This window comes from Euleptes europaea, chromosome 7 (genome assembly GCF_029931775.1).
Source record: "Euleptes europaea isolate rEulEur1 chromosome 7, rEulEur1.hap1, whole genome shotgun sequence".
Classification (NCBI taxonomy): Eukaryota; Metazoa; Chordata; class Lepidosauria; order Squamata; family Sphaerodactylidae; genus Euleptes; species Euleptes europaea.
The window spans coordinates 99,577,861-99,601,841 of NC_079318.1; the positions used below are offsets into that span (position 1 = coordinate 99,577,861).

The window sequence follows — 23,981 nt, forward strand, 5'->3', positions numbered from 1 at the left end:
TCTCCATTCTCCATTTCATTTGTCCTCTGCACCCCCTCACCCTGCCCATTTTTATTTTTTTTTACTTTGCGAGTTAAATATTAGTGATACGGCACCGAAATAGTGCAAGACCAAGCGAGTTTCCGTGGCTCTTACTTCAGCCATTTGGCTGCAAATGTAACTTTTTGTAATTTCGCACCTTGGGAGACCCCCCCCCCCCAGGCTTGGCTTCCCCAGAAGAGTGAAAGGGAAATCAACAGAAACAGCAGAGCCGCCCTGCGGGCCCGCTTCACTTCAGAGCTGCAGCCCTCCCCAGCCCACCTTGATTTATTTTTCCCGAGTGCAAGGCTAGCAATCAAACGATGAAATAGTAAAAATGGCCAAGCAAGGGTTCTTCTGTCCCCTGTGGTGAGATGGCGAGAAATGTTTAATCAAAATGGTGCATTGGTGCATTCTCTTTTTGCTCATCTGGGGTGATTCTCCGCTTTGGCAACTTGGTTCAGTTCAAACGAAAGAATCCCCGCTACGGAGATCGTAGGGGCTGGTGATATATTCCAAAGAATACAATACAACCAATTACAAAGCAATATTCTAGGGGGGGCAGGGGAGGGATTCACACATGCGCTGATGTAAGTACCTGTTTTCACTATCTATCTAACGGTCTATTGCTAGCGCTCATGCATGAACCAAACAAAAAGAAGGGGGTGCATTTTCGCTGCTGATGCATAATTGAACTCCAAGGACTCTGGGATTTCTTCAGGGGGAAAAGCCCCTGTGCACAGTATATTGAGAATTCCAGTTGCAGAACTGTGCATCTAGAGAGCAGCAGTGTGTGTGTGTGGGGGGGGGAGGTAGTTGTGAATTCCCTGCATTGTGCAGGGGGTTGAACTAGGTGACCCTGGTGGTCCTTTCCAACTCTGTGATTCTATGACCAGATGGGCCTTTGGTCTCATCCAGCAAGGCTCTTCTTATGGCTGCCATTTCGAGGTGAGCTGCAGTAATGGTTCTGCTGTTCTGTGCTTAACCAGAGAGCATTTGAATTTCCTGCCATTCAAATGGGAAGATAAGAAGAGCAAACTTTGAAGAAGAAAAACCCGCTCCTAGTAGGTGCTTTCTTAAAGCTCTGCACAGTGGCGGATTTACTATGAAACTACTGAAACTAATCCTGGAGGGACCCTGAAGCAACTTTTTTTTTTTTAATGACTGGATTTTTCAACAAAATCGATAGTTTTTTAAAGTGTTTGTTATTAAAACAAGGCTAGTTTAGTGATAGAATCATAAACCAATGGGTTGAAGAACTTAATATCGACCTTAGAATATGCTCTAATACCATTTTATATGGCCGCAAAATATTCCTGAAATTGGTCAAATTTCAAAATTTTCTCAGGGGGCTTGCAGCGTCCAAACCCCCACCTGTCTAGGCTCACTGAGGTCAACAGAATCTATTCATAGCCTACATTTTGGCAGCTGGATCCTCGAATCCTTCATTGGTGCATGGCTTAATAGTCCTATAGTTCAGCCCTTAGGCTAGAGCCAATCGGAACCATAAAAAGACATCTGAATTCTCAATTCAGGCTGCGCTCATCTCGCTTGTGCATTTTAACACCAAAAACCAGATTTTCACCTCTTTCTCCTAACGAGCCCCTCTGACGACCTTCTACCTCTCTATTAGAGAATGAACCAATACATCTGCCATAAAATAACCCCCTGAAGAAGATAACAGCAGTTACCCAGACCTTGTCGCTGCTGGGAAGGGGCTCATTGTATGGCCCTTTTTCAAGGACTCCACCCCACCACCCTGTTCTCCACCATTTGGGCCTCGAGGTCCTTACAAGGGGGGGGAGGAGGAGAAGAAGAAGAAGAAGAAGAAGAAGAAGAAGAAGAAGAAGAAGAAGAAGAGGAGGAGGAGGAGGAGGAGGAGGAGGAGGAGGAGGAGAAGAAGAAGAAGAAGTTTTTTTATATGCTGACTTTCTCTACCACTTAAGGGAGACTCAAACCGGCTTACAATCCCCTTCCCCTCCCCACAACAGACACCCTGTGAGGTAGGTGGGCTGAGAAAGCTCTAACATAGCTGTAACTTGCCCAAGGTAACCTGGCTGGCTTCGTGTGTAGGAGTGGGGAAACAAATCCAGTTCACCAGATTAGCCTCCGCCGCTCACATGGAGGAGTGGGGAATCAAACCCAGTTCTCCAGATGAGAGTCCACTGCTCCAAACCACCGCTCTTAACCACTACACCAAGCTGGCTCTCCTTTTGGACCTTGTTAGATGTTGCCCTGTTGTTGCTGGTTGCGAAGGGGGCCCCATAACAGTTCAACTTCAGCGTCCCAAAAATGTAGGTTCCGCCACCGGCTCTGCATCTCATGTATCTTCCCTCTGCCCCTCACCCTCCCCTCGTGGCTTCCTTTCCACCCCGATGCGGTTTAGCGAAGCTCTTCCTCTCTTCAGTTCCCCCCTCGACTTTCAGGCCCCGTTTCTTCAAAACCGCTTTCCGGTTGCTAAATCACCCAAGCCCCAGGGGCTAGGGGCGGGTGGGGCGGGAAGGCCTCTAATTTGGGGCGACCAACCCCTGCCAGACCCCCTCTTGTCCTTCTGTGGCAGAAAAGGGCTGGGAGGGTCCCTCGGAGCCATTTCAAGCTTTATCTCAGGGTTGTTGTGTGTGTTTTTTCTCGCTCTTTCACTTTTATCACTTGGAACTTTTCACTTTCCCGCGGGTGGGGGGGCAGACAGAGATTGAACAAGAGACTCATAAAAACCAGGCTGCCAGGAGGTCCAGTTCAGTTGTGAACACACGAAGCTGCTTTATACTGAATCAGACAATCGGTCCATCAAGGCCAGTATTGTCTACTCAGACTGTAGAGTTGCCAACCTCCGGGTGGTGGCTGGAGATCTCCCACTTTTACAACTGATCTTCAGGCGACAGAGATCAGTTCCCCTGGAGAAAATGTGACAGTGAGCTGATCTGCACTAAAAGAGGAGGAGGAGGAGGAGGAGGAGGAGGAGGAGTTGGTTTTTATATTCCGACTTTCTCTACCACTTAAGGAAGAATCAAACCGGCTTACAGTTACCTTCCCTTCCCCACAACAGACACCCTGTGAGGCAGGTGGGGCTGAGTGTGACTAGCCCAAGGTCACCCAGTTGGCTTCATGTGGAGGAGTGGGGAATCGAACCCGGTTCTCCAGATCAGACTCCACCGCTCCAAACCACCGCTCTTAATCACTACACCACTACACCATGCCAGTCCCGCCCGGAGGGATATACCCTCCAACTAAAAAACGCCAGCTTCTTCAACTGCTTATTGGTCTGCCGAAGAAGACTCCTTACACATGTGGATGAGCAATCTCCTTCACAAGAGCTGCCTTGGTCATGACTTCGGCTGGCTCCGATATCACCACCCCCCCCCCCCATGAAAACCTGCTTTCAAAAAGAAGGTCACCCTGAGTAGGGGTTTCATTCCCCCACACCATGACCATCTCTTGAAATCAGTTTTTTGATGACCACAATAAAGGCCTGTTCAAACGATGTCATTTGCCACCAAAAGAAATAATTTCTGTGCCTTATTTTTCTTGCATTTAAGCCATTTCCCCTCAGTTTGGAAACTAATTTGCATGGACATCATACTGTGCACCCCAGATATGAAGGGAGACCCCAGACTTTGAGCCGCCAGCCTGCCAATTGGCTCTTTCCACCAGTCCTCGGCAATGCTGAACTTCTGAACCTGAAAACAGATGGACAGCTCGGCTCGCAAATGCCTCGAGGGTGGGGGTTACCCTTTTGCGAGCCCATTAAATTGGACCTCCTGTCGCAAAGTTCACCAAACTTCAGTGACCATCTAAGGAGAGTCGCTTGTAGCCACGCTGCAAATTTGGTGACTCTGCCTCCAAAAATGCCCCCATGGGAGCTTTGAAAAAAATCTCCATAGACTATAATGGACTCTAATTTTTTCGTTAAACTCAGAAATAAAGCCAAAATACTCCTTTACAGGTATAGGTATTCGGCTCATTCCAAGTTTACCAGAAAAATATTGGGCCCAATAAACCCAAACTGAGAAGGGATATGATAACCATCTTCAAGTACTTATACATAGAGAGGAGGGTGCCGAGTTGTTTTCTCTTGCCCCAGAAGGTCGGACCAGAACCGAGTTGAAATTAAATCAAAAGAGTTTCCATGTAGACATTAGGAAGAACTTTATATTAATTAGAGCAGTTCCTCAGTGGAACAGGCTTCCTCGGGAGGTGGTGGGTTCTCCTTCCCTGGAGGTTTTGAATCAGAGGCTAGATGGCCATCTGTCAGCAAGGCTGATTCTATGACCTTAGGCAGATGATGAGAGGGAGGGCATCTTGGCCATCTTCTGGGCATGGAGTAGGGGGTCACTGGGGTGTGGGGGGGTAGGTAGTGGTGAATTTCCTGCATTGTGCAGGAGATTGGACTAGATGACCCTGATGGTCCCTTCCAACTCTATGATTCTATTATTTACTTTCTTCTTCTTTTTTTGCACTACCCTAATCATAAAATGCCCTGACCTGGATGGCCTCAGGCTAGTCTGACCTCGTCAGATCTCAGAAGCTAAGCAGGGTCAGTCCTGGTTAGTATTTGGATGGGAGACCACCAAGGAATACCAGGGTTGCTGTGCAGAGAAAGGCACTGGCAAGCCACCTATGTGGCAAACCACCTCTTGCCATGAAAACCCCAAAAGGGGTCACCATAAGTCGGCTGCGACTTGACGGCACTTTACACACACACAATCATAAAATAGTAGTTTCAGAGGCTAGCCCTGTCAGGCTGCAGTAGATTAGAGTCACGTAGCACCTTAGAGACCAGCAAGATTTTCAGGGTATGAGCTTTCGAGAGTCAAAGCTCCCAAGGGAAAGCTTGGGAAAGCTCTTGAAAGCTGATGCCCTGAAAATCTTGCTGGTCTCTAAGGTGCCACTGGACTCTAATCTAGTTGTAAGGTAGTAAACGCCTTGCGGGCAGAGACTGGCCTTTCCTGTTTTGTTTTCTGGCTCACAAAACTCAGTCGCCTGCTGTGCACGGAGAAGGCGTGAGCAAAATAACCACTATGCTAATAGAACAACACAGGTAGGATGCCAGATGGGCGGGGTTGCCAGCTCCGGGTTAGGAAATACCTGGAGATTTTGGGGGGTAGAGCCTGAGTAGGGCAGGGGGTGGGGGGGGGACCTCAGTGGGGAACCACGCCATCCTCCAAAGCAGCCATGCCCCCCCCCGCGCCCCCAGGGAATGGATCCTTGTTGTCTGGCGATCATTTGTAATACTGGGAGACCTCCAGGCCCCATGGACAGACAAATGACTGTTTTTCCTTTCAGTTCCGTGTTACTATTATTATTTGTTTACAGTTGGGACCCGAGTTCCTGTTCTATGCTTTTCGGGGTCGTTTTGCTTCTGTGGTCAACACATGCTGGGTGCTTTATATATACAGTTTATATGGCATTTAAAGGTTCTTAGGATTGAATTCTGTGGCTCTGCTGTGTGAAGCACACAGCGCTTCCCTCCCAGCTCAAGAAGCCATCCCCTAAAGCGCTGGTTCCCAACCGGGGGTCCATGGACCCCCAGGGGTCCACGAGAACTAAATTAAGGTCCGCGAAACAAAGTTATAAACCCATAATGAATTAATATTTTCAATTAAAAGTTCTCTATTATAAATATATATATTCAAATATTATTCTAAGTTTAATGTTTAACAGTTATGATTAAAGTTTATTTTCAAATTCTCCAAATTTTTATTTTGAACCTTGGGGTCCCTGCACCGGACAAAAAAGTCCTCGTGGTCCCTGGTCAAAAAAAGGTTGGGAACCACTGCCCTAAAGGAAGAGGCTCTCTTTGCGAGGAGGAGGAGGAGGACAAGGAGAAGTAGTAGTAGTAGTAGTAGTAGTAGTGGTGGTGGTGGTTTTTATATTCAAAGGAGAATAATACCGGCTTACAATAGCCTTCCCTTCCCCTCCCCACAACAGACACCCTGTGAGGTAGGTGAGCTGAAAAAGTGTGACTAGCCAAAGGTCACTCAGCTTGTGTAGGAGTGGGGAAACCAGCCCAGTTCACCAGATTAGCCTCTGCCGCTCACATGGAGGAGTGGGGGAATCAAACCCAGTTCTCCAGATCAGAGTCCACCGCTCCAAACCACCGCTCTTAACCACTACATCACCCTGGCTACACCAGCGCTGCCATTATTCCAAGAATGGCTCTACAGGATCCGACCCCAAGTATCTCATCCTTACGTATGATACAGCTGATCTGTTGTTGTACAGATGTTATTGAAAATGTGTACATTGCGTGGGAAAAATTTGGCACAAAAAGGGCATGAACATAAAAATCCAATGGTTCCATCAGCAAAAATTAGAAGCGCCATCAAAAGAGGGATTTGGGAGGCCATACCGGTGGCAAAGAATGTTGTAGCCAAAATGCTAACTGCCATGGGTCATAGACCATACCATTCCAGTCTTGGCCCATCTACATGGGCTCCCAATTTGCATCCAGGCACAATTCAAGGGGCCGGTGTAAGGGCTGCCAGCTCCAGGTTGGGAAATACCTGATTTGGAGGTGGAGCCTGAGGAGGGCAGGATTTAGTGAGGGGAGGGACTTAAGAACATAAGAAAGGCCCTGCTGGATCAGACCAAGGTCCATCAAGTCCAGCAGTCTGGTCCCACAGTGGCTGACCAGGTGCCTTGCCCATGGGATGATCCTCATCATGCCTCTGAGTTTGCTAAAATCTGCCCTACCAAAATCTAACAGACACATGTGGCTATGAACCTCCTTGGTCCCCACAGCAAAAGGAATTCTAAAACAACAGGGTCACTTCCCCCTAAGGTCCCCACCACCTTCACCTCATCTATCATCTCTTGCCTGTTGGCCACTATTAAATCTGTTGCTCCAGAAGGTCGGACCAGAGCGAATGGGTTGAGATTAAATCAAAAGAGTTTCCGTCTAGACAGTAGGAACAACTTCCTGACGGTCAGAGTGGTTCCTCAGTGGAACAGGCTTCCTCGGGAGGTGGTGAGCTCTCCTTCCCTGGAGGTTTTTAAGCAGAGGCTAGATGGCCATCCGTCAGCAAGGCTGATTCTATGACCTTAGGCAGTTCGTGAGAGGGAGGGCATCTTGGCCATCTTCTGGGCATGGAGTAGGGGCCACTGGGGGTCTGTGGGGGGGAGGTAGTGGTGAATTTCCTGCATTGTTCAGGCGGTTGGACTAGATGACCCTGGTGGTCCCTTCCAACTCTATGGTTCTATTCTATTCTATGATTCTAAGACGAGGATAGCCGAGCCCCTCATAGCTACCTCCACCATTTGATGAAGGAAGTTGTCGGCCAGGCAGGTGAGGAACTTGTGGGACTGTGGTCGCTTTGTGGAGTTTGTCTCCCAGCACACATCAGGGAAGTTGAAATCACCCATAACTACAAGGTCACGTTGCTTGGAAACCCTTTCAGTCTGCTCAAGGAGGGCAGCATCCACCCCCTCACCCTGGTCAGGAGGTCTGTAGCAGACTCCAACCACAATACTGTTAGGATAACCATCTTCAAGTACTTGAAGGGCTGTCATATAGAGGAGGGTGCCGAGTTGTTTTCTGTTGCCCCAGAAGGTCGGACCAGAACCAAGGGGTTGAAATTAAATCCAAAGACTTTCCGTCTATACATTAGGAGGAATTTTCTAACAGTTAAGAGTGATTCCTCAGTGGAACAGGCTTCTTGGAAGGGGGTAAGCGCTCCTTCCCTGGAGGTTTTTAAGCAGAGGCTAGATGGCCATCTGTCAGCAATGCTGGTTCTGTGACCTTAGGCAGATCATGAGAGGGAGGGCATCTTCTGGGCATGGTGTAGGGGTCACTGGGTGTGTGTGTGGGGGGAGGTAGTTGTGAATTTCCTGCAGTTGAAAGGACCAGGTAGGAGGTGATGTAGAAGACCTCCGCCTGAGACCCTAGAGAGCCACAGCCAGTCTGAGTAGACAAGTCTGACCTTGATGGCCATCTGCCAGCAATGCTTATTCGGTGAACTTAGGCAGATCATGAGAGGGAGGACAGGAAGGGTTGCATTGGTGTTTGGCTCTCACGGCCCTTTCTTACACGCCCAGGGAAATGCCAATCATCACTTTGGGGTCAGGAAGCAATTTTCCTCCAGGCCAGATTGGCCAGGGACCCTGGACGGGGTTTTTTGCCATCTTCTGGGCATGGAGTAGGGGTCACTGGGGTTTCCCTGCATTGTGCAGGGGGTTGGACTCGATGACCCTGGTGGCTCCTTCCAACTCTATGATTCTATGATGAACCAAGGGTATGATTCGGTATCAGGCAGCTTCCTGTGTCCATGTGTTCATCTGATTTGCTGGAATAAACTTTCTTTACACCGCCCCTGGACCCCCGCGTAATTCTGTTAAGACCCTTTGGTGGCTTCCAGAAATGCTCGGCGGTGTGGCGTCCTCCCAGCCGGCCCGTCAAAGCTACATCACAAGACACCAATGCCAGAAACACCTTATGCCAGCACTGCCATCGGGCACCCCAGCCCCTAGGCGACGCCGCTTCGAAACCTTTCTGGGCGCTGTCGCCCGATCCTCAGAGAAGCCTTTCCTGGTCAAGTCGGGAACTGAACCGTCCACCTGAGGGGAGCGCCACCAGGACCGCCCCGCAGGGCACGGACGTGGATTGTTCAGTGCAACAAGTATGCAGACTGTCCAGGTCTCTTCCGCATTACTCATTCCTCCTGCCTCCCTCTGGGTATCATGTAAGCAGGCAGCTGTTATTTCTGGGGCCGGAGAATTAAGTCAGGGTTTTGTCAGCTGACGGGGCGTGCTGCCTCAAGGAAGTCTACGCCAGGCTGCCGGACAGCCTTGCCTCTACACTCTTGCGCTCTCCTCTTTTTTTTTCACTTCTTCTTTTCCTCCTCGGCGTCCGGCGCTTGGCAGGGACTGTTCATATGCGCTCCTTGACATCAGGGGACACGGTGAGTGAGCGAGGGCTTTCGAAAAAGGGGGGTAGAGCTTTAAACTGAGGAGCACCCCAGATCTAGCGCGTGGAGGGCAGGTGTGGGACAGGATGCCCGTCTTGTTTGTTTTCGTTCCTCGACAAAATTCATTTTCCTCCCAACGTGTTGCGACAGGCAAGCGGGGTTGAGCCGCGGTGATGGTAAGAAATGGGGAAGTCGCGTGGCTGCGGGGAAGGCGGCAGGTTGAGCTCGTAGCCGGACTCCCTCAGCCTGATCCTTCAACGCTGGCTCCTTAGGCTAGGTCTCAATGCAAGACGGGCACCGTGGAGCATGTGCAAAGTGCGTTTCCCTCACCACTGACTGCATAACTGCAGGCCTCATGGTGCAGAGGGAGTTCAGGGCACGTTAAAGTCCTGGCACCTCCTGCTTGTAGAGATTAAGCTCTGCAGGGAAGCTTCCAAATGGGCCGGTGAAAAGAACTTTGGGTGCAGCTGGAATTAGGGTTGCCAACTCTGGGTTGGGAAATTCCTGGAGATTTGGGGGTGCAGCCTGAGGAGGGCAAGGTTTGGGGAGCGGAGTAAGTTCAGCAGGGATGTGATAGCATACAGCCCGCACTCCAATGCTGCCATTTTTTCCAGGGGAACTGATCACTGTTGCCCGGAGATGTGTTGTAATTCCTGGAGATCTTCGGGCCCCACCTGGAGGTTGGCAACCCTAGCTGGAATCCTTTCAAATGAGCTGTGTTTATGGACAAAGTGTATGAAAGAGAAAAATTACCTGAAGGGACACCAGTATGGAAACAGAGCAAGGGACAGTTTGATGCTCTGGAATGGGGGGGTCAACTTTCCTTTGAAACAAGGGCAATTTTCTAGTCCTCATGGCACACTCTCCTAAAAAGTTCCCTGTTGGGTCACAAAAAATGTGTCCATCTAATCCAGCATCCTCTTTCAAGCAGAGGCAAGACAAGATGCCTTCAGGAAGAAAATCCTTTCCCTTCTAATTCGCCTAGGGTTGCCCCACCTGCGGGTATTTAACTCAGGGGAGGGGAACTTTTTTTCTGCCAAGGGCCATTTGGATATTTATAACATCATTCGCGGGCCATCCAAAATTATCAACTTAAAAATTAGCCGACCAATACGTTTCTCCATGGCCTGGGTGGGAAAGGGTTAACACAGTTTCTTGGGAGGTCCTAGCAGCTCCATAGCTAACAACTCTTCTGCAAAGGGGGGGAAAAGTTCCTTTTCTCAGCAAAACAAACACACATCTGCCTTGAATAGAGGCTATTCCTGTCTGCGATAGGGTGCGGATCACCAATCTTAGATCCTTCTGAGCTAGAAATCTGGCAGGACCCACGAAGGGCCAGACCAAATGATTTCGCGGGCCTTAAACGGCCCCCGGGCCTGACGTTCCCCACCCCTGCTTTAACTGGAGATGCCGGGGATTGAACCTGGGACCTTTTGCAAGCCAAGCAGATGTTCTACCACTGAGCCACGGCCCCTATAATGTAATTTTTGCACCACTGACTAGATCATGCCAAGGCTTAGGTTTTGCTTCCATTCTGTTTATATTTCTGGTTGGTCCCAGATTCCTACGATCCAAATCCTATTGCACTGTCTATTGGGATGCCACATTCTGTTGATTGTATTGGCTTACTCTGATGCCGGGCAGGCTACCCTAAATGGGGTAGGGGAGAGCTAGCAGGTGGGAACCTGGGAACCTTAAGTAGCACACAGGGAAATATGGGAAGAGGCCGTCCTTTAGACAGACTTGACCTTGGGAGATCCATCAATAATCTATGACACTTTTAAAAAGCTAAACAGCTGTTATTAAGGTGCTATATAAAGGTGAGGCTATGGTGCTTCGGACACATTATGAGAAGGCTTATCGGTAGAGTTGCCAGCTCCGGGTTGGAAAATAACTGTAGATTTTGGGGGTGGAGCCTGAGGAGGGTGGGGTTTGGGGAGGGGAGGGGAGGGACCTCAGCAGGGTATAATGCCATCAAGTCCACCTTCCAAAGCCGCCATTTCCTCCAGGAGAACTGATCTCTGTCGCCTGGAAATCAGATACAATAGAGGTTGCAACCTGGAGGTTGGCAACCCTACAATAATGCTAAGAAAAGTTGAAGGCAGCAGGAAAAGAGGGAGACCCAACCTGAGATGGATTGACTCAGTCAAGGAAGCCACAGCCCTCATTTTGCAAGACCTGAGCATTTTGGAGGTCATGAATTCATAGGGTCACCATAGGTTGGAAGTGACTTGAGGGCACACAACACTCAAAGGTGCCCGGCTCAGATAACAGCCGGAGCGTAGGGCACATTTTAACTTTTTCCCTCAGGTTGTCAACCTCCAGGTGGTACCTGGAGATTACAGCTGATCTCCAGATGACCAACATCAGTTCCCTTGGAGAAAAGGGCTACTTTGGAGCATACGGCAAGCTTCCGTGGCAAAGTAAGGATTTGAACCCAGGGCCTCCCGTATCCTAGCCCATCACTCTAACCACTACACAACGTTGGTGTGATGCTGCTATTCCTGCTGCAAGAGCTTCTCTGCCTGTATAGTTCCTGCTCACCATGCTGAGCAGCAGGAAAGTCCAGGGCCCAACCTCACCTGTTGGATTTCTTCCTTTCAGGCAACTCTCCAAATAGGGTTGCCGGCTCCGGGTTGGGAACTGATCTCTGTTGCCTGGAGATGTAATAATGGGAGATCTCCAGCTACCACCTGGAGGCTGGCAACCAGGGTTACCAGCTAAAGTTTGGGAGGGAAATACCTGGATATTTTGGGGGTGGCACCTGAGAAGGGAGGGGTTTGGGGAGAGGAGGGACTTCAATGGGGTATAATCCCATAAAGTCCACCTTTCAAAGCGGCCACTGTCGCCTGGAGAAGCTGGAGAGCCGCTGCCGGTCTGAGTAGACAATACTGACTTTGATGGACCGAGGGTCTGATTCAGTAGAAGGCCGCTTCAGGTGTTCATGTGAGATCAATTGTAATAATGGGAGATCTCCAGGTACCACCTGGAGGTTGGCAACTATGGTTACCAGGTCCAGTTTGGGGAAATACCTGGAGATTTTGGGGGTGTGGCCTGAGGAGGGCAGGGTTTGGGGAGGGGAGGAACTTTAGTGGGGTACAATGACATAGGGTCCACCTTCCAAAGCAGCCATTTTCTCCAGGTGAACTGATCTCTGTCGCCTGGAGATCCGTTGTGATCCCAGGAGATCTGCAGCTACCCCCTGGAGGTTGCCAACCCTATCTCCAAAGCTTTCTATTGAGGCTGGGGTAGGGTTGCCAGGTTCCCTTTTGCCATCGGCGGGAGGTTTTTGGGGCGGAGCCTGAGGAGGGTGGGGTTTGGGGAGGGGAGGGGCTTCAATGTCATAGAGTCCAATTGCCAAAGTGGCCATTTCCTCCAGGTGAACTGATTTCTATCGGCTGGAGATCAGTTGTAATAGCAGGAGATCTCCAGCTAGTATCTGGAGGTTGGCAACCCTAGGCTGGAGGGGAAGATCTAACCGGGCACGAAAACAAACGTGCTGGGAAATGATTCTCCCCAAAGATATTTTTCTGCCAGGCTTGGCCTCTGTGCACGTCCTCCGTCCGGTTTTTCTTCCCTGCAATTAGGAGGCAGGTATTCATTTCATGGGGGAATCTGGCCTGAGGAAACCGGGGAGCAATGAAAGGCGACGCCAAATTGCAGCTCCCAGCTAATGAACGTTCTGCCTCCTGGAATGGAGCCGGACACGTTCCGACGGGGATGCGGGAGGAGGACAACGTTTTAGAAGTCGCTCGGTTTTTCTGGCTCGGCCAGTTTCTCAGATGACGGGTACCGGAGCTTGAAGGAGATCGCCTCCTGCCCAGAAGATCAGCTTCCTGCCTTCCAGACATGGAAGGGGCAGATTCTAAGCGGCCATAATCCCCAGGAAATAAATTAAATACATACATTTGCATTAGGAGGATGTGGGCTGAATGCATTCCCCCAGGCCTTAATGAGACGGGATAGTATCCTAGCCCTGCATTGCAAGTAGGGTTGACAACCTCCAGGTAGGTCCTGGAGAACTCTTGGTGTTATAAATGAGCTCCAGGTAACAGAGATCAGCCCCCCCTGTAGAAAAATGGCTGCTTTGGAAGGTGGATTCTATTGCATTACACCCCATTGAAGTCCCTGCCCTCCCCAAACCCTGCCCCTCCCCGGGCTTCACCCCCACCCCCCAATCTCCAGGTATTTTTCACCCCGGAGTTGGCAACCCTAATCACAAGTCAGGGGCCTTCCTCAGTCACCAGGTGGCTTTGCATGAAGAGGCTAAAGATAGGCTTGCCAGCTCCGAGTTGGGAAATACCTAGAGATTTGGGGGGTAGAGCCTGGGGTTGCCAACCTCCAGGTATTAGCTGGAGATCAATAGAGTCCAATGGCCAAAGCGGTCATTTTCTCCAAATGAACTGATCTCTATCGGCTGGAGATCAGTTGTAATAGCAGGAGATCTCCAGCTAGTACCGGGAGGTTGGCAGCCCTAGATGTAATAGAGGGAGCTCTCCAGCCAAAACCCTGAGGTGTGCAACTCTAGCTAAAGATGGTCTTGTGGGAAGTGTTCATGTCATCCATTCTTTAAAAATACATTAAATTAAGTTTCGGACAGAACAGACAATGGAGGGCCGGCGAGGAAAGTCAGAGCGATCCGCCAGCCCCGGAGGTTCTGAAAAGGAGCTTCCGGAAGAGCGGAGGTTCTCGCGTCAAGACAAAAGGATAAAAACAGGAAACCGCCTCACATCTGTGGAGGTGGCGGGTGGGGAGAACCAGAGAAGGAAACGGTGGCCGGTGTCAAAAATATGCTAAAGCCTCATCGAGGTTATGCCTTGAAAGGAGTTGCACATATCGGGCCGGCCTCCTCAAAGCCTTTTTGAGAGGTGGCTCAGGGCTTTCCCCCCGCATTGGACACACCATGGTGAATTTCATTGAAAGAAGAAGAGGCCAAATCTCTGCTCTGATAAAGCACGTACCTGGATGGCAAAAGTGTGGTTGCCAACCTCCAGGTGGTAGCTGGAGATCTCCTGGGATTGGGGTTGCCAGCTCCGGGTAGGGAAATACCTGGAGATTTTGGGGGCAGAGCCTGAGGAGAGAGGGGTTTGGGGAGGGACTTCAATGCCATAGAGTCCAATGGCCAAAGTGGCCATTTTCTCCAGGTGAACTGATTTCTGTTGGCTGTAATTAGTTGTAATTAGGGTTGCCAACCTCCAGATACTAGCAGGAGATCTCCTGCTATTACAACTGATCTCCAGCTGATAGAGGTCAGTTCACCTGGAGAAAATGGCCGCCTTGGCCATTGGACTCTATGGCATTGAAGTCCCTCGCCTCCCCAAACCCCGCCCTTCTCAGGCTCTGCCCCCAAAACCTCCTGCCGGTGGTGAAGAGGGACCTGGCAACCCTAGCTGTAACAGCAGGAGATCTCCAACTAGTACCTGGAAGTTGGCAACCCTAGTATAATGGCATAGACTCCACCCTCCAAAGCAGCCGTTTCCTCAAGGGGAACTGATCTCTGTCATCTGGAGAGCAGTTGTAATTCCGGGAGGTCTCCAGGCCCCACCTGGAGGTTGGCAACCATAGGCAGAACCGGGCTCACCCGACCCCAGCACAAAGTGAAGGCATATGCAAATTCTGGAGTGTGTGGAGCCGGCTCAAGAGGGTTGCAGATGAAACAGCAGAGAGGCTTTAAAGGCAACCGGATTTGTTCTGTCAGCGATTTCTGTGACCCAGAGACCACTTCCTCAGAAGCGAGAAGCAGGTGCTGACCTAAAATGCAGGAACTTCTGTTTTTCAGTTTTCCTCCAGCATAAGAATCTGACACTTGGAAGAGGCCTCGTGGGCCTGGGGTTGCCAACCTCCAGGAGTGGCCTGAAATCTCCCGAGATCAATTACTTAAGAAGAAGAAGAAGAAGAAGAAGAGTTGGTTTTTATATGCCGACTTTCTCTATCCCTTAAGGGAGACTCAAATCACCTTCCCTGCCCCTCCCCACTGTGAGGTAGGTGGGGCTGAGAGAGCTCCAAGAGAGTTGTGACTCGCCCAAGGTCACCCAGCTGGCTTCATGTGGAGGAGTGGGGAAACCAACCCGGTTCACCAGATTAGCCTCCACCTCTCATCTGGAGGAGCAGGGAATCAAACCCGGTTCTCCAGATCAGAATCCACCTCTCCAAACCACCGCTCTTAACCACTACACCACACTGGCTCTTTGGAAGGAGGACTCCATGGTGTCGTGTCCTGTTGAGGTCCTTCCCCGGGCTTCACCCCCAAAATCTCTGGGAATTTCCCAGCCCGAAGTTGGCAACTCGGTGTGGGCCACCTATCCCAAGTTTCTGCTGAATATGGGTAGTCCAGTGTTGTAGCATTCCTAACCAGTGGCTGGAGATCTCCAGAAAGGGACAGCCCCATCCCCTCCCACCCCCAAGATCAGCTTCCTTGTAGGGTTGCCACTGGTGGGGAATGAGGCGGGGTGTAGGGTTGCCAGTAGGGTTGCTGACCTCCAGGTGGTGGCTGGAGATCTGCTATTGCAACTGATCTCCAGCCAATAGAGATGAGTTCCCCTGGAGAAAATGGCCACTTTGGCAATTGGACTCTGTGGCAGTGAAGTCCCTCCCCTCCCCAAACCCCGCCCCCCTCAGGCTCCACCTCAAAAACCTCCCGACGGTGGCAAAGAGGGACCTGGCAACCTTAGTTGCCAGATCCAGGCTGGGGAACCCCTGGAGATTCGGGGGTGGAGCCTGGGGAGGACAAGGACCTCAGTGGGGTATAATTAGGGTTGCCAGCTCCAGATTGGGAAATGCCTGGAGATTTTGGGGGTGGGGCCTGAGGAGGGCAGGGTTTGGGAAGAGGTGTGACTTCAGTGGATTATAATGCCATAGAGTCCTCCCTCCAAAGCACCCATTTTCTCCAGGGGAACTGATCTCTGTCACTTGAAGATCAGTCCTAATTCCAGGAGATCTCCAGGCACCGCCTGGAAGCTGGCAACCCTAATATGAAGCCACCAGGAGAGGTCATCTGGAGATCTGTGCTGAGTTACCACCAATTTGTGGATGATGCTCAGATCTATCTCAACCCTCCAGCAGATCCCAGGAGGGCTGCAGGAACCCTGAGCCAGTGCCTGGAGGCAGTTTTGGGATGGGTGGGAGCTAACGGGGAGGGGCCGTGGCTCAGTGGTAGAGTATCTGCTTGACATGCAGAAGGTCCCAGATTCAATCCCTGACATCTCCAGTTAAAGGGACTAGGCAATGTGAAAGGCCTCTGCCTGAGACCCTGGAGAGCCGCTGCTGGTCTGAGTAGACAATACTGACTTGGATGGACCAGTGTGGTGTAGAGGTTAGAGTACTGGACTATGATCTGGGAGACCCAGGTTTGAATCCCCACCCTGCTAGGAAGCTTGGGCCAGTCACAACCCACCTCACAGGGTTGTTGTGATGGTAAAATGGAGGAGAGGAGAAGGATGCAGGCTATTTTGGGTCCCCATTAAGGAGCGAGATGGGATTTAAGTAAATACATTAGTATTTTAAATGCTGCTTTAATGTTTGAAATATGCAGTACCTAAGGTAACATGAGTTGGATGGAAAGGCAGCATAGAAATGTTTTGAATGAATGCATGCAATTTTTCAGCCTGTTCAACCACTTTTGGAAATTGTTTCATGGCTTGCAGTCCACTCCACCCACCCCAGTAATGAAATGGTCAATATTCCCAAATGCCCCACTGTTATTCCGCATTCCTGTCCCCAAAGCCCATTCATAGATAAGCATGCAGTGGTCTGAAGAGTTACTCGCCTCCATGTGGAACTACAGCTCTTAAGAATGTCCTTAGGCGGCAGCCAAGGCAGCTGAATAGTATTGTGGGTGCACCACAGCCAAAACTCCACACCAGCAGGGAGATCTAGACTGGACTACTGCAATGAGCTGTAGTTGGAGCTACCCTTGAAGAGTGTTCGGCGGCTGCAGTCCTTGCAGAATGGTGCAGCTAGACTGCTGGTTGGGGCCAGCCATTGGGAGCATGTGACCCCGAAATTACGGCACTTATCCTGGCTACCAATCCACACCTGAGCCCAACTCAAGGTGTTGGTTTTGACATTTAAAGCTCCACATGGTTTGGGACGGGGGTATCTGAAGGACCGTTTCCTCCCATATGTTGCTTTCTGGGAATTAAGATCACAGGGACTACCCCAACCATCAAAGAAACACGCTTGGTGGGTACACCTGTCATGCCTTGGAGGTGTAAGGTGCTTTCAAGCTCATGAGGGGTTTCCAGGGAAGAGAGCCATAAAATGCACCAAGAGGTCAGAGAGCAGAGATAACAATTTGCTCTACCTGCCCGGAAGGGCAAGGTGGATAGCTGTTGTAAAACATGATCTGGGTATTGAGATGTGTGGAATGTGCGCCCTTGGTTGATTGGGAGATCTGGAGTTTGCCTTCCCACATGACAGCGAGTTCCCCAAAATCTGGATTGGGTAAGAGGCTTCCTGCCAGAACAGGCTGGAAGGTTAAAAGAGTGGAAACCTCCTGCCAGCATTGTTCAAATGCTAGGAATCAGATTCCCCTGCATGGAGCAGGTGGGGGTCAGGATTTGCATTTGTTCCACAGACATCCAGAAAGGTGTGTTGGAGATAAACCTTCTGTATTGTTAAGTCTAGAAGAAGAAAATGAAGAGTTGGTTTTTATATGCCGATTTTCTATACCTTTTTAAGGAGAATCAAACTGGCTTACAATCTCTTTCCCTTCCTCTCCCCACAACAAACATCATGTGAGGTAGGTGGGGCTGAGAGAGCTCGAAGAGAACTGTGACTAGCCCAAGGTCACCCAGCAGGTTTCATGTGGAGGAGCGGTAATAGGGTTGCCAGGTCCCTCTTTGCCATCCGCAGGAGGTTTCTAGGGTGGAGCCTGAGGAGGGCGGGGTTTGGGGAGGGACTTCAATGCCATAGAGTCCAATGGCCAAAGCGGCCATTTTCTCCAGGGGAACTGATCTCTATCGGCTGGAGATCAGTTGTAATAGTAGGAGATCTTCTGCTATTACCTGGAGGTTGGAAGGAATCCAGACAGCACTCACACAATATATATTAAAGTACTAATTTATAAAGGTGAAGGAAGGTGCAAAAGTGAACAATATATACAACGAGGTAATAACCAGATACACATACAGATATCAATAGCAGTCCAGCAGCAAAAAAGTTCAATGTATAAATATCCTGGGAGTCAGGTAAGTCAACGTCAATTCCTGAGTGTCCTGAGTAACAGGTAAGAAAATTTTTGTACTCAAATATGGACTTCTTTAGATGTTGTAAGTTGCTGGAAAGCGGAGTCCCAGGCAGGAGCCACGGAGGGAATCACTTGTCCATTTTGAGACCTACATGAATTTCTTCTGGTCCTATGAGACTGTGTTTTTTCCTTGCACTTTATTGATACAGATAGCTGATGAAGCCATGAGCGAAACGTGATTTGGATCTAGACAACACGTCCTAACAGCTTCCCTCCGTGGCTCCTGCCTGGGACTCCGCTTTCCAGCAACTTACAACATCTAAAGAAGTCCATATTTGAGTATAAAAAATTTCTTACCTGTTACTCAGGACACTCAGGAATTGACGTTGACTTACCTGACTCCCAGGATATTTATACATTGAACTTTTTTGCTGCTGGACTGCTATTGATATCTATATGTGTATCTGGTTATTACCTCGTTGTATATATTGTTCACTTTTGCACCTTCCTTCACCTTTATAAATTAGTACTTTAATATATATTGTGTGAGTGCTGTCTGGATTCCTTCCATTATCCATACAGCACTGAGCCTTTCTTTCTCCAGGATTACCTGGAGGTTGGCAACCCTAGTGGGGAATCAAACCCAGTTCTCCAGATTAGAATTCACCGCTCCTAACCTCTACACCATGCTGCCTCTTAGTGATATGATTTTCCTGTTATTTTCCTTAGATTTGTATAACCAGTAGGCATGACAGTCATTTTCTCTTATTGGGTGCCCTATCTTCATAATCTGTAGCAATAAAGTTTTTCTGTTTAGGAGAGCAGACCGTGTTTCATTCTCCTCCCACGTGGCCATGCCCACTCGCCCATGCTGATCGAGAGTTCGGAGAGAACTGTGACTAGCCCAAAGTCACCCAGCAGGTTTCATGTGGAAGAGTGGGGAATCGAACCCGGCTCTCCAGATTGGAGTCCGCCGCTCATGTGGAGGAGTGGGGAATCAAACCCAGTTCTCCATATTGGAGTCCACTGCTCTTAACCACTACACAACCCTGGCTTTACAAACTACACATAAACACACTACACACATAGAGTCAAGGCAACAAATGAGACAGGGTCTTTTTAGTAGCAGCCCCACATGGAAAAACCTTCCCGGAGAGGTGCACCAGGCACTCTCACTTTCGATCTTTCGGAGGTAGTTGAAGACGGTTTTATTTAGGACTGCATTTGGTTAAGTTTACTAGCAGTCCTGAGTTGTGATTTCAAATGTTGGGTTTTATGTTTTTAATGTATTATTCTGTGTATTTGATCTACGTAAGACACCTTGAGCTCCATAAGGAAGAAAGGCAGGTAATAAGTTTTTTAAAATAAATAAAATGCATAGACTGTTGAAGGTATAGATTATTGAACAAAGCAGGCCTGAGAATTTCTGCAACCGTATACTGGTTTCTTGCTGTGTTAGCTCTGCTCACTGTTCCATCCTTGAGAAAGATAATTTATGAATCAATGGCCTTATGCGCAGATAAAATCTTAGCAAGAGCAGAACAAGCAGAGCAAAGCTTTGGAACAAGTATTTCTTGGGAAAGTGTCAGTCAATGCTCAGAGGTGTCTTACATCACACCTTCAGAGGAAACAAATTAGATGGTTTAATAGTCGTGCAAGGTTTTTGTAATCAGACATAGATAAATCATCCTAAAAATACCCTGAATCTCTCAGATATGGGGTATCTTTCTGAAAGAACTTTGGTGAGAATCTTAGAAACTGTGTGTTATCTTTTACATTTAAGATAGGTAGGAGGTGATATGGATGCCTCTTTATTTCTCATTTCATTAACATATGCTAGCGGGATTTGTATAATTGTGCTGCTTTTATATTTAATCATTTACAGAACGATCAGACTGTTTTCAAGTACAAAATCTTAAAAAATAACATTGAGTGATCTTTGGCTGGAATTCAGGGTGTTCACCTGACACCTGGAATAAATAAACTTCTGACCAAGGGCTGTTTAACCGTAAGAGACTGGCTGTTAGAGAGAATAGTCATCTCAATAGAGCCCTGTGCTTTAGTGGGTAATGCCATGTTAGAAGAAGAAGAAGAGTTGGTTTTTATACCCCGCTTTTCTCTACCTTTAGGAAGTCTCAAAGCGTCTTACAGTCGCCTTCCCGTCCCCTCCCCACCACAGACACTTTGTGAGGTAGGTGGGGGGAGTGATAGAGTTCGGAGAGAACTGTGACTGGCCCAAGGCCAGCCAGCAGGCTGCAAGTGGAGGAGTGGGGAATTGAACCCGGTTCTCCAGATTAGAGTACACCGCTCTTAACCACTATTATACCACTACAGACAAAGAGACTCCTAGTCTCCACATGTCTGTTTTAAACGTAATGCTTTCCACACAAAAGGAATAATACTCTGCATTTAGCTTTATCTGACATAAGAACATAAGAAAAGCCATGCTGGATCAGACCCAGGTCCATCAAGTCCAGCAGTCTGTTCACACTGTGGCCAACCGGGTGCCTCTAGGAAGCCCACAAACAAGACGACTGCAGCAGCATTTATTCTGCCTGTGTTCCACAGCACCTAATATAGTAGGCATGCTCCTCTGATACTAGAGAGAATAGGTATGCAGCATGACTAGTATCCATTTTAACTAGTAGCAATGAATACCCCTCTCCTCCATGAACATGTCCACTCCCCTCTTAAAACTTCGAAGTTGGCAGCTGTTAGCCAAAATGCTCTTTAAAAGGGGAAATTAGCAAGCAAGTGGCAATTACAACATTTATTTATATAGCGAGATGCAGCCAATGTATACCAGAGTCCATTTCAGTGACCTTAGAACAGGGATGGGGAACCTCTGGCCCGGGGGCCGTATGCGGCCCCCGAGGACATTTTTTGTGGCCCTCGGGAGCTCCGGGGCCCTGCTGCGGAGGGGGGGCGCAGGGTGGCCCTCCCCAAGGAAGTTCCTGGGGCTGCGGCTTACAGGGGTGCTGCGGAGCCCTTTGGACCTCCTCTCACTGACTGTTGGCTGTTGGTCGGCGAGAGGAGAGGGACGCTTCCCCCAAGGCTGCCCCCTACAGCTGTGGCATGCAGGAACGCACATTGTAAGCCCCTCTCTCTGCCTGTCGGCTGTTGAGCGGCGAGAGGAGGGGGGAGAGGCCGGCGGCTCCTGGCACTAGAGCATGTGTGTGGGAGCTGATCGGGCTTCGGGGGGGGCTTTTGTGGACTCTGGGGGGGAGGGCATGGAGACTAGGGCCCGGTCGTGTGGGGCTCCCTGTGCCGTCATGTGTGTGTGTGTGTGTGTGTGTGTGTGCAGGCAGGGTAGGCTGGGGCCCGGTCGTGCGGTGCTGGCGTGCACGGGTGTGTGTGTCGGGGGGGAAGTCTTTTCTCTCTTCCTCTTTTCTTGTCACCCTTTCTCTCCCTCTCTTTCTCCCTCCTTTTCTCCCTCTTTTTTTGTCTCCCTCTGTCCTTTTCTTTCTTTCTCCCTCTTTTTCTGTCTCTTTCTTTGTCTCCCTCCGTCTTCTTTCTTTCCCTCCGTCCTTTTCTTTCTTTCCCTCCATCCTTTTCTTTCTCCCTTTCTCTCTCTTTCTCCCTCCCTTTTCCTCTTTCTCTGTTTTCCTTCCTCCCTTGCCGATCGACTGCGGGCTGCGCCCCCCTGGTGCCTCGTTTGCTCAGGCCCACCACTGGCTGCCCTCCCACCTGGGAGGGGGGAGCGGGGGTGCCCTGCAGGCCGTCTCTGTGTGGCCTCCCCTGGGGTTGCCAACTTCCAGGTGGTGGCTGGATACCTGGCAACCCTAGCCTCCCACCCCCCACCGGGAGATCTACACCTGGTATGGCCCTCGAATGATGTTAAAAATGTGCAAATGGCCCTTGGCAGGAAAAAGGTTCCCCACCCCTGCCTTAGAATAATGACAGAAGCAAAGGATTCCGAATTAAGAGAGTTTATGTTTTCAAATGTTCAATGGTGCAACACAAACATAGACAAAGAATCTAAGAATTCAAAGGGAGGAGAGAGAGTTTTGCCATATGGCAGGTAGATTAAGGGACATACTGCACCTTTCTTGTAGAGGAGATGTGTCCTGAGTTCCAGTAGACTAAAAGGGATAAAAAGGGGGCAGGGGTAGCCCCCTGCGTTTTGAATCTCTCACCAGCTTCAGCTGATGACCCCGTGTTCTGGTATTATGGGAGGGGGAGGAAAGCTTCTCCCTGTCCACTCTCTCCATACCATGCATAATTTTATAGACCTCTATCATGTCTCCCCTTAACCGCCTTCTTTCCAAGCTTAACAGCCCTAAGCAGTTTAACCGCTCCTCGTAGGGCAGTTGATGTAGCCCCCTGATCATTTTGGTTGCTCATTTCTGCACCTTCTCAAGCTCTGCAATATCAAGGAAAGGATGCTGGGTAAATCAGAGGCATAACCACGCCTTCACCAAATGTGTTTCTTTTCCATTTTCCCCACAGTCGAGATGGAGACCTTCAGCTCCCGCAGCCTGGCCATACAGGCCGAGAAGAAAATCCTTAGCCGGATGGCCAGCAAATCCATGGCCAACATGTTCATCGACGACACGAGCAGCGAGATCCTGGACGAGATATACCGGGTCTCCAAGGAGTACACCCAGAACCGGGCCGAATCTCAGAAGGTCATCAAGAACCTCATCAAGATGACAGTCAAGATCTCCGTCCTCTACCGCAACAACTGCTTCAGCGACGAGGAGCTGTGCTGGGCAGCCGAGTTCAAGCATAAGCTCCACCAAGGGGCCATGACGGCCATCAGCTTCCACGAGGTGGACTTCACCTTCGAGAAGGCCATCTTGGCCAAGCTCCTCCAGGAGTGCCGGGACTTGCTGCTGAAGCTGGTCGAGAACCACCTGACGCCCAAATCCCTCGGGCGCATCCGCCACGTCTTCGACCACTTCGCTGATACGGAACTCCTGACCCGGCTGTACAGCCCCGGGGAACCCTACCAGCCTCGCTTGAAAAAGATCTGCGAGGGGCTGAACAGGCTCATTGATGAAGGGAAATTGTGAGATCCCGCCAGGACGGGAGATAGAAAAGAACAACTCAGGAAAGCACATTGCAACAAAACTTGCCGCTGGAAAAATTAGGCTGGGAGACCCAACCCAAACTCCTGGTAAAGGGGATGGGGGTGTCACTGTACCCATCCAGATGTTACACTGTGACCCAGGTTAGGAACTTTGCTGCATGAAAGATTTTCAAAGTTCATGCCCTGGGGAAAGGCCAGCCGGACCTTGTGGTGCAATCTGGGGTCTTCTCGGTGGGTCCTCTCCTCTCTACGCCCACCACCACACAAATTCCTCTGGCCAGTATGAATATAGTTTCAGGGAGTAGTTTTGTTAGTCTACAGTAGAACAGCTAGATTCGAGTCCAGTAGCACCTTAGAGAGCCAGCGTGGCATAGTGGTTAAGAGCTGCGGTTTGGAGCGGCGGACTCTAATCTGGGGAACCGGGTTTGATTCCCCACCCCTCCACATGAGGGTGGACGCTAATCTGGTGAACCAGGTTGATGTCCCCACTCCTCCACATGAAGCCAGCTGGGTGACCTTGGGCTAGTCACCACTCTCTCAGCCGCACCTACCTCACAAGGTGTCTGTTGTGGGGAGAGGGAGGAAAGGGATTGTAAGCCGGTTTGATTCTTCCTTAAGTGGTAGAGAGAGTCTGCATATAAAAACCTCCTCCTCCACCTCCTCCTCCTCCTTCTTCGAGACCAACAAGATTTTCAGGGTATGAGCTTTCGAAAGCTCATACCCTGAAAATCTTGTCGGCCCCTAAGGTGCTACTGGACTCAAACAGCCAGCATTATCCGCCGAATTTTCACCAAATTTTCAGCAGAAGGACCTGCTATAATCAATAGGAGCCACCTCCGAC

The 23,981-nt window shown here is 49.8% G+C and overlaps 1 protein-coding gene across 1 annotated transcript; it reads left to right on the top strand.

Moving 5' to 3' along the window:
* Positions 1–8,867: 8,867 nt before the first annotated feature.
* TNFAIP8L2 (TNF alpha induced protein 8 like 2) lies at positions 8,868–23,123 on the top strand. Its single transcript, XM_056853226.1, has 2 exons — positions 8,868–8,915; positions 22,558–23,123. Exon 2 carries the CDS (start codon positions 22,563–22,565, stop codon positions 23,121–23,123), a length of 561 nt encoding a protein of 186 aa, XP_056709204.1. The 5' UTR covers positions 8,868–8,915; positions 22,558–22,562.
* Positions 23,124–23,981: the final 858 nt, after the last annotated feature.

Excerpts from the sequence above, each read along its gene's own strand:
- TNFAIP8L2 (XM_056853226.1), top strand. The coding sequence starts at position 22,563 with ATGGAGACCTTCAGCTCCCGCAGCCTGGCCATACAGGCCGAGAAGAAA.